The 11,238-nt window shown below is 39.2% G+C and overlaps 1 protein-coding gene across 3 annotated transcripts in view; it reads left to right on the forward strand.

Moving 5' to 3' along the window:
• Window positions 1–11,238, forward strand: part of prmt7 (protein arginine methyltransferase 7) — a 31,066-nt gene that overhangs the window by 3,105 nt on the left and 16,723 nt on the right. For 2 of the 3 annotated variants that reach the window (XM_088418172.1, XM_088418171.1), the window contains 4 exons: window positions 1,359–1,395; window positions 3,142–3,291; window positions 4,855–4,963; window positions 8,249–8,361. In XM_088418172.1, the coding sequence (XP_088274298.1) occupies window positions 1,359–1,395; window positions 3,142–3,291; window positions 4,855–4,963; window positions 8,249–8,361 (409 nt within the window). Of the gene's footprint in view, window positions 1–82; window positions 989–1,358; window positions 1,396–3,141; window positions 3,292–4,854; window positions 4,964–8,248; window positions 8,362–11,238 lie in introns of those variants that run through there. The other variant, XM_088418173.1, reaches the window with a different exon arrangement.

Below are 11,238 nucleotides of genomic sequence, written 5' to 3' on the forward strand. Positions count from 1 at the left end.
TCCCAAAAGGGGGCAGCACCTCTTTAAAGGGGAAGCACATGTACCTCCCAAAAAGGGCAGCACAGCAGGGACTCAAGCAGGGGGACTATATCGGCAGGCTAACGAATGGTCGAGTTCGGGCAGGGTCAAATTACCAAGGATCAGATCTGGACGGCAGGCAATCGGAGGGTCAGGAATGTGCAGTCAATTCACCAGTAATCTGGCAGAAAGAAGTGCTGGAAGGCAGACCATCTGGCAAATTGAGTGAGGAAGAGGCCGGGTTATGTACTGTGCAGGTGATAAGCTGCAGCTGTGATGTTGGAGGTGATTGGCAGGGAAGGAGAGCAGGTTTGATGAAGCAGTGAATGGGGTGTGATGGATTGTGACACGAAATAATGATATTTTGGAAAGCTGTTTAGTTTAACAGTTCATTCATTTGCGCTTGTTTGACTTGATGTTTTTTTTTGGGCGTCACCTCTGGCAGCTGTTGATATTACATTTTGTAGTGATAAGGACGGTGTGCTTTTAATAGAGATTACAGCGTCCCTGGCTTACGTTTTTTTCATGTAGCGATGTGGAATACTGAGGTTTTTCATCCCCTCTTTACGGTATTTTCCCCGCTTTGCAACAAAAACAATTGTCATGACCCTAAGGAGTTGGCTGTATTTGTGTTATTTTGCCTCTATCTGCAGGCGTTTTTAAATAAGTGCACTTATTTTCTGTTGGAGATGGTGGTCTGCTATTGGTCGACCTCACTCATTTCAAAATGGCGGAATGGTAAAGCTTGATTCTATCGTGAGTTGTTACAAAACCGTATTTATAGTGCATTATACTGATTAATTCAAACTTGAATGGGTTAGCCGTGGGTTCCAAGATTGCTAGTGATGTTAAAGAATAAAGTAAGGAGATTATTTATATGGAAACAAAGCTGGAGAAAATCAAATATGAAGCGAGCCTAGCCTAGGCTATCCTTACGAGGGAATATAGGCATAACAAGCGCTACTCAAAGGTAAATAAATCCTTTCTATATTTTTTGTTTATAATGTTTTCTGATTGTATACATGTGTATTTTATATACATAGCACTTACTATACTATTTTGGTACCAATCTTTAATATTTCTGTACATTGTTGATGTTTTTACCTGGGGTTCTAAACGCATTAGCTATTTAACATAGGTTTTGGATTGCCCGCCTTACGGTGAATTCGACTTACGAGATCAACTGCGTAACACACACATACAGTATAAATGAGGATAATCCTACAAGCTGAGATTGTTCCGTCAAGTTTACAATATTTCTCGATAAATTTGAGTCTGATTTGAGTTGTCATGTGAGTCATCACCTTTCCTGTTTATGTGGTCTTTAACTTTTTTTTCAGGTCAAGCTTTGCTGACATGCTGTGGGATCATGACAGGGTGAGTCAGTGTTGAGAATAATAAACATATTTGTCATTGCAAAGTGGAGGGCATTTTGGGTTCAAATTTGAAAGGTAAACTTTATTTTTTCTGATTTTCTAAGATAGACATCGTAGATAGTGATCCCTCGCTATATCACATTTCATCTTTCACGGCTTCGCTGTTTCACAGATTTTTTACAGTGTGGATATTTTTTCCATTGCATTGTGCTCTGAATCCTGATTGGCTCAGGGGCTTTACTGTTGTCTAGAAATAAAATATTGACACTGTGCTGGATTGATTTTTCACTTGTCAATTTATTCCAAAGGGCAAGAGGATCCAAAAGCTTGCTTTCATCTCTCCTGTAACCACACGTGTGCGCTCAGCTCAGCACACACGCACACATTATGGGCGTGCTGAATTGCCCGAAGCTCCGTTCAATTCCGTAGCGTAGCATTAAGGTTCGTTCTGTGATTGTGTTGTATGAGGATTATTTAAAAGTTGATAGGTTGGATGTAAAATGTCCTCCAATGATACCTAATAGACTGTCCTTGTGCAAGGAAGTAATGAGCTAGTTGAAGGGCTACATTTTTAGGGCCTAGTTATATTAGGGACTTGTATGCTAACTGCTGTGTTATGTCATCTAAACCTAATACGTAGATCTTATTACTCATATGCTCACTATTCCTCATATAGTCTTGCGCTCGTTTTTTTTTTTTTGTGATGAGCAAAAAAATTCAATTTTGTTTCCACTGATTCACATGTTGAGATGTCAGTGAACCCATGGATTCTGTAATAAAAATTTTCGCTTGTTTTATTAGTGAGTTATTAGTACAGTAGACCCCCGGGTTACAGCGTCCCTTGCTTACATTTTTTTCATATTGTGATGTAGAATACTGAGTTTTTCCGTCCCCTCTTTAAGGTATTTTCCCCGCTTTGCGACAAATACAACTGTCATCACCCTACGGGGGTTGGCTATATTTGTGTTGTTTTGTCTCCATCTGCAGGTGTTTTTAGGTAATTGCACTTATTTTCTATTGCCGTCAATGCCTCCATGCAACGCGTCACTCCAATGCTGGTCTGTTATTGGTCGGCGTCTCCTCACAGAGATGCTGGTCTGCTATTGCTCGGCCTCACTCGTTTGAAAATGGCAGAATGGTAAAGCATTGTTCTATCGTGAGTGGTTACAAAACCATATTTATAGTGCATTTTACTGCTTAGGGTTCAAACTTGAATGGGTTAGCCATGGGTCCCAAAATTGCTAGTGATGTTAAAGAAAGAAGTAAAAAGATGATTTATAAGGAAACGAAGCTGGAGATAATCAAGAGATACGAAGCTAGCCTAGCCTAGGCTACCCTTATTAGGGAATATGGGCATAACAAGTGCTATTCAAAAGTAAATTAATTCTTTTCTATATTTATTCTACATTATATTTATTTCTATATATTTATTTATGATTTTTTCTCATTGTATACATGTGTATTTTATATACATAACACTTACTATACTATTTTGGTCCCAATTTTTAATATGTATTTACAATTTTGATGTTTTTACCTGGGGTTCTAAACGCATTAGCTATTTAACATAGGTTTGGATTGCCCGCCATACAGCGAATTCACCTTATGAGCCCAACCACGGAACAGAATAATCTCGTAACATGGGGGCCCGCTGTACTAGTCTTTACAGTACAGTTTTTCATCAGAAAACAAGCGCTGAACACATTGCCCACCATAACCACAAAGCGGATATGCTTTTTGTCTGTAGAATGAAAAGTACTACCAGGGAATTCGGGCAGCTGTGGCCCGTGTCAATGCTAAGGGTGAAAATGTCATTGTCCTGGACATCGGAACAGGAACTGGCTTATTGTCCATGATGGCTGTTACTGCTGGAGCTGACTTCTGCTATGCCGTGGAGGTAATTTTACAGCGTTTTCCTTCACCTTTTAAAAGGAAACCCAGGGAGCATAGAATTTTTTTCAATTTTTTTTCTATGTGATCTAATCTAAACACAGTTTTCATTCAATCCCAGACATTAAAAAAAAAATCTTTCTCTACCAGTCATTTTAGTGGGCTTCGACTGATGTTTTAAGACACAGAATATTGCATTCTTTGGCTATACAAACATGGGAGGAACCGGGGTTTAAATGGGTGCACCATGTCACTTCGACATTTGGCAAGGCCAAAAGGCATGTACCTAGAGACCGACAAGTGGGAAGTTTTCTGCTGAGTGAATGAGTGAAACCTCATGTGTGTCAAAACTCAATCAAAAAGGGGGGGTGGGTGCTATGTTGCTAAGCCACCCTTTGCAACCGCCCGCAAGATAGCACTTGAATAACCATAGACATGAGTCCAAATCAAAGACTAGAGATTATTGGTTGGTCACAAACTTGACCATCCCTAAAAGCTAAAAGTCACACATAAAACACAAAATATTGTCTCGTAAAAGTTAAAAGTCTAAACTAAAACATTAAAGTTCAAACATGCAATTGCCGATCCATTAAGCTCCAAAGAGATCTCCGCCACCATTCCAGATCGGGGGCCACTCACCAGGGTCACCTGTCGGGAAATGAAAAGGGTATACTGCAAGCCACCCATGGGTAGGTTCACCTGGCCAGTATGCTTGATTGGCTTCAGTTCAAGTACCTGTTCATTGTCAATTAGGAGAAGCTGTTAAAGTCGTCATGCGCACAACTCAAGCAATGACCAAATCACATCACGATGTTCAATCACTTAGATGTGGTACCAAAATACAAACCTTTTTGGCAGCTGTAACAACATGCAACATTTGAAAAAACAAAACATAAAACCTGCTAGCGGTTCCAATATTGTCGGAAGTAGGTGACTGATATAGGAATCTGGACAGTTTTTCTTATGAATCAAGCTGGTTCCTTACGTGTTCCTTCATCACCCTTTATATGTATCTGGTGTGTGTTTTCAAAATCCTCTCTGACAACAACTGTAGCCAAAATTGTGTACGGGTTAGCCCCCTCCTCCCCCGTGCCATCAAAAACAGGTTGGATGCCTTCAATGAATTAAGTTTTGAGTAGGTACCTGTTAAAAATTTAGATAAAAATCAGATTTTTGTTACTCTGAATTGGTTCAAACACTTGATGTCATGTGAAACGTCTTCATCCTCTATTAGAGAGACCTGAAAGCAGGTGTGTACATGTTGTATTGCAGTTTGAAAACATCATGTGGTAGTGAGTGCATGACGACCAAAAGTGTGTGCGTGTGTGTGTGCGTGTGTGTGTGCGTGGGTATGTGCGCGCGCGTGCAGAAGATGCAAAGAACAGAGTGATGTAAAAGGATGATTTGTTGATAGTGTAGGGTTTAGCTGAAAGTGTAAGCAGAAGATAAGTATTTCATCTGTAAATCAGAACCATTTAGTCCTGGCTAATTTATGAATGGTCCTGCAATTATATATACTGCACATAGTACATTTTGATACATGTCTGCAAATAATAAAACTTGTTTACAGGTTTTCAAGCCCATGGCTGATGCCGCCAACTGTATTGTGGAGAAAAATGGTTTCAGTGAGAAGATCAAGATTATCAACAAACATTCCACTGATGTTACTGTCGGGCCAGGTTGTAAAAAAAAATTAAATACTTCCCATCAGTATTTTTATTTACTGTATTTTCCGCATTATAAGGCACACCGGATTATAAGGCGCACCCTCAATTAATGACATCGTAAAACCTTTGCCATATATAAGGCGCACTGGATTATAAGACGCACCCTCAATGAATGACATATTTTAAAACGTTGTCATTCACAATATAGTAATACTCAAAGTAATAACAATAATAACTCAAATAATAACTCTAAACTCTCAATAGCATAATAACTCAATGTCAATTTGACCAACCTTGTTTAACTGTAAACACACAAAAGAAACAGGTAAAGCTTACTTTATCTGTTCATTCCCCATCTACGAATTCTAATCTATTGATCCATATACAGTATAAGGTGCACCTGATTATAAGGCACACCATCAGCTTTTTAAAAAAATCAAGACTTTTAGGTGTGCCTTATAGTGCGGAAAATACAGTATTTATTTATTTTTTTACATTCTTTACTAATAGAGGCGTGTGCCCAAAAATAGAATATTGAGAGGAAAGTTGATTATTTTCAATAATTTTCCAGAAAGTGAAATTTGTTGTATTAGTAATTATTTTTTCGCTTTATTGTGGCAGAAAGATAACAAAAAATATCCTGCATTTCTCAAAATAAGAACATTTCATGCAGCCAAGCACAGGAAGACCCAAAACACAAATGTTGGCCTTCTGGAAAGTGTTATTAAAGGGGCCATATCGTGGTGTTTTAAACTTTCCACTGTCTAATATAGTTGTATATGAGTACACATGATGAAATCTTGACATCTGATTTTTTTTTTTCTTAGCGAGATTTCTGACCAGTCTTAAACCTTGCCCCCCTTCACAACGTTGTTTTAAAGCTGATTGACTTAACTATGAAACAATAACCAAAAAGTAAACTCATTTGCACAACTGTGGTTTTACAATATCAAGAAACTCAAAGTTAGTGTGGTAGAACTTCTGATGACCTTGGAAAGACGTGGTTGAGCTCAGGCATGTACATGACCAGCAATGTTGGATAAGTGTAGGATACTTCAAAACTGTAATGCATTTTTTATTACTTATTACTATCATTTCAAAGTCATTAGTTACATCACAATATTACTGTATTTGAAATGTAATGCATTACACTACTATTGCTTTTATATTATTCTCACCACCATAACCGGGACTATGGATTTGCCATTCTAAATGTAGCTCATTACTCTCATTACTCATCCGGTGAAAGGTTGGCTTCAGCCTAAAACCAATACAAATCAATTAATCTGTATTGTATTGTCAAACTTTAAGACAAAATACAAAGTCTTTTTTATTTTTTTGTATTTTAATCCCTTTATAACTTAGCTTCACAGCATAGTGATGCATTGTTTATGCTGTAAGCAAAACCAGTTAGTGCATTTCACAATTTGAATGTTAATATTCAAATTCAAGATCAGTTGGCTAGGTTAGAGAGAGAGATTTCAAAAATAGATGGTTTCAGTGAGGTTAACGTTAGCAGCTAGCCTACATCGTTGTTATTATGTATCATCTTAAGACACATGGCCCAGAATTATAAATGGGCTATTATTAATAGGAGTTATACAGTGAAAATTGGCATTATCTTACCTTGAATGTGGGCTTTGTCTGGCTGTTGCCCTGTAATTGTACTAGCATGTCTTGTTGCCCTGTTGATTCAACCAGACAATGGCCTTGCTCTCAGACCTTGTCTACACGTAAGCAGGGCTATTTAAACCCGTCATGTGTAAAAAAATTCTGTCCACATGGATTTATTTTTTGGGAGAAAAAAATCGCTGCTACACTGGTCCACATAGTGTGGTTTTATTCATTTACAAGCATGCCAAGCTGCTGAAAGGCAGTAGCGTCACCAAATTCTGTCGAACCAGTAAGAGGTAACGTCACTTAACATCACCAGTGTCTGCATTTTTGGTGGGAAATAAGAGTATAGAGTGATGACATACATCTTGCTATGCTATGCTTGCTACACACACTCCACTTTAGCCAAAGTTTTTGAGACTTTCAGTTTTGATGGGGGAGGGCAGTCACGTATAGCAGAGAGGGACATAGTCACTCCAGCATGTCCTGAGCCTCCTCCCGGTGGGACCTGCTCGGAACAAGTCACCAGAGAGACATCCTAACCAGATGCCCAAAGCCCACTGGCTCCTCTCAATGCAGAGAAGTAGCAGCTTAACGCTGACCTCCTCCTGGATGATTGAGCATCTTACTCTGTGTGTACACCTAGCGGAGGAAACTCATTTTGACCGTTTGTATCCGGGATCTCTGTCTTTGGTGACGATGAAGCCTCATGAGCAGAATGCTCTTTCCAGTTGTAGAGAGGAGCGAGATGCCCGTGTAATTTCCACAGTCCATCTTTTTCCCTTTTTGAACAAGATGACAATGAGTGCATCTTTAAGATCTTCAGGTATTGCCTCCCTGTCCCAGATCTTGTTGATGAAGGCATGTATATGCTGAAGAAGGTTAGACCCTCCAGCCGTCAGGATTTTAATGCTAAGATCCCCAAACTGAACCCACTCAACACTTCAGTGACAAAGGGCAGCCTTGGCGGAATCCAACCTTCACTGGAAACAGACTTTACTTACTGTCGGCAATCTGACATTGATGGTACCGGAACCGAACAGCCAGTATGAAGGGGTTTGGTATCCAGTACTCCTGAAGTATCCCCCTACAAGACTCCCAGAGGAACACGGTTGAGTGCCTTTTCCAAGTCCACAAAATACATGTAGACCAGTTGGGCAAACTCCCATGCCCCCTCGAGGATCTTGCCGAGGGTGTAGCGCTGGGCCACTGTTCCACGCCTGGGTCGAAGACCACACTGCTCCTCATGAATCCGAGGGTCGACTTCCTGACAGACCCTGCTCTACAGGATAAAATATACCAGGGAGGCTGTGGCTTGTGATCCCTCCCTTGTTGGAGCATACCCTCTGGTCCCCCTTCTCAAAAAGAGGGGCAACCACCCTGGTTTGCCAATCCAGGGGCACTGTCCCCAATGTCCATGTAAAGTTGTAGATTTGTGTTTATCAAATTGTCTCTGTCATCATCATCAAAATTCAAAGAAAGGCTGGAAATATTTAATGTGTGTTACAAACACAAGTTTCACTTTTTGAAGCAAATTATTAAACAAAATTAACTCTCCCTTTGGTTTGTAAGGTTTTTGCACTTATATTTGCTGTGAGAAATTTGCATTCATTGACTTCATCTTTTATGGAAATGTGCTCTTTAAGTGATTATACTGTATGTATTGTGTGCTATCAATATTAGGTGAAGACATGGAAATGAAGGCCAACGTCCTAATCACAGAACTATTTGATACCGAACTGATTGGTGAAGGTGCTCTACTTAGCTATGAACATGCTCACAAGAATCTTGTTCAGGTTTGTTTTCATTTCTTAAATTCACAATAACATTTGCACATTTGCTTTATTCTTTTTTTTTTCTTACAATTCTAGACGAAAACATAGGAGACAAGTTGAAATAAGAGCAGTGTTATGCCCTCTGGTTCACTTCCATTTTCATCTAGGTGAAATCAAAGTGTTTGAAGTTGTTGAATTTCTATTCATCATCAGCTTTTTGGGATATTTTTTATTTCATTGCTTGTATATGTGTGGTTGTACAGATTTTTCATGACACAGTCAAAGAGAAACATAGGGTTAGGGTTACATCACAGCAAAGCATCCGCTGAAGTCTCCAAAAATTGGAGACTTCCAAATTGGAGACACCAAAATTGGCATCACATGCTAATTTTTTTTTTAATTTATTTTTTTCCCCACCCTTATGTCCTCTTAACTATTTACAACAGATATTTAAATTATAACCTAATACAGTGGTCCCCCTGTTTACAAACTCCCTATTTTAAGTATTTTTCATCTTACGACGTGAATCGTGGCGTGTTTTTGTCCCCCTCTTACGCACAAACCTTTCGTCTTACGAACCATCCAACATATGCCGGTCAGCGTGTCCGCACTAATTTTTTCGCTTTGCTGCATCAACAAAAACAACTTTTCACGCATTTCACGGAAATGCCGTTATGCTATTGGTCAATTAAGGCAGTCACAGTCACGGTCTCAGTCACAAAGATGCCGATATGCTATTGGTCGATTAAGGTTACAGTCACGGTCTCAGTCACGGAGATGCCGATATGCTATTGGCCGGCGTCACGTCAATCACAGTAATGCCAATATGCTATTGGCCGAACGCCTTCATCGACCTGGTCCGTGTGTTGTGAAGACTTTGAAAACAATGTCTCTTAGACATGGCTTCTAAAATTGCAAGTGGCGGTAAAGGAAGAAGTAAGAGGATGGTGACAATATAAACGAAGCAGGAGATAATAAAAAAAAATATAGAGGCGCACACATAGTTAACCTTGCTCGTGAGTATGGCCGTAACCGCTCGGCAATCTTCTAAGGGCAAGACTATCCTTGCCAGGGGACGGACCTCGGTCAACAACAAAATGGAGAGGCTTCTTCTATTATGGATTAAAGAGAAGGAAATCGCCGGTGATATGTTCTCGTATAAGAAAAGTTCTCGTTGCAGAAAAAAAAATAATAATTCTGCGGGTTCGTCTCTGCTCCCCTCCGCCTCCACCCACCACCAGCTCAAGTCACATCGCCCCAAAGGTAAATGTCATTTTTCCGTTTATTATGTTACAACTTTTTAACGTGTATTAAGTCGTGGTGTTTTTACACTAGGTTTTACACCAGGTTTTTGCACGCGTTGCACGCATTCACTAATTAACATAGGTTTGGATTGCCTGTCATACGGACAATTCGAGTTACGAGCATAGCCGCTGAACGGATTAAGTTCGTAACACGGGGGCCCACTGTGTGTGTGTGTGTATATATATATATATATATATATATATATATATATATATATATATATATATATATATACACACATTCATACACAATGGGCTCCCGGTTTACGAACACCCTGTCTTACATACACACGTGGACAAAATTGTTGGTACCCCTCAGTTAAAGAAGGAAAAACCCACAATTCTCACTTAAATCACTTGAAACAAAAGTAACAATAAATAACAATTTATTGAAAATTAATCAAAATCTGCCATCACTTTTGAATTGCTGATTAACATCATTATTTAAAAAAACAAACTAATGAAACAGGCCTGGACAAAAATGATGGTACCTCTATAAAAGATTGAAAACTCTTTGACTAGACATATATATATATATATATATATATATATATATATATATATATATATACAGTGGTACCTCGGTACTCGACCGCCTCTATACTCGACCAAATCGGTGCTCGACCAAAAAATTCAAGTAGACAATGCATCGGACCTCGAACAGATTTTCGGTTCTCGACTAGCCGAGCCGAGCCGAGCCGACCCGAACGCGCTCCTCGGCCCTTCTCGGCCAGCGGGTAAGCGCCAGTTCAACTCAGACCCTCAGCGGAGTAAGACGTTTGTTCGAGTATTTCTTCCCGGATTTAAACTTTTTCGTGTTGCTCTAGCCCTTAATAATGGATCCAAAGAAAGACAGTGATAAGGGGAAGGCAAAGAGGAAAACAATGAGGACCACTATTGAACCGAAGAAGGAAATTATAGCAAAATATGAACGTGGTGTACGAGTGTCCGACCTCGCGTCGCAGTTAGCTAGTGTCATCATGGAAGGGGATTCCCCTTCCAAGGAGTAACCCTCCCTCCCGTTCGCTCCACATCTATTCCTGTATGCCATCAACCACTCTCCAAAACGTAAGTAAATTATACAAAATGGTTTATAATGCTTTATTTATCTTTGTGTGTATATATGTGTGTGTATATATATATATATATATATATATATATATATATATATATATATATATATATATATATGTATATGTATGTATATATATATATGTATATATATATATATATGTGTGTGTGTGTGTGTGTGTGTGTATATATATATATATATATATATATATATATATATATATATATATATATATATATATATATACAGTCAGCCCCCGGCTTACGAGCATCCTGATTTGCGAACAATTCGCCTTACGAGCGTGGATCAGGGAGATTTTTGTCCTCCGCTTACGAGCAAACCTCTCGTCTTGCGAGCATTCCGACAAACCAGCCATTGAGTATGTAGAAATGTTCTCGCCTAATTGCGTCAAATTATTCAGCAGTTGCGTCATCTACAATCATCAACAGGTACTTATGGCAGTAACGTGAACGCTATTGGTCTTACAATCTCACACTGACTGTTTACTCACGGTGTCTAAAT

Source organism: Hippichthys cyanospilos, chromosome 6 (genome assembly GCF_059441005.1).
Source record: "Hippichthys cyanospilos isolate Australia breed blue-spotted pipefish chromosome 6, RoL_Hcya_1.0, whole genome shotgun sequence".
In the NCBI taxonomy this organism is placed as follows: domain Eukaryota; kingdom Metazoa; phylum Chordata; class Actinopteri; order Syngnathiformes; family Syngnathidae; genus Hippichthys; species Hippichthys cyanospilos.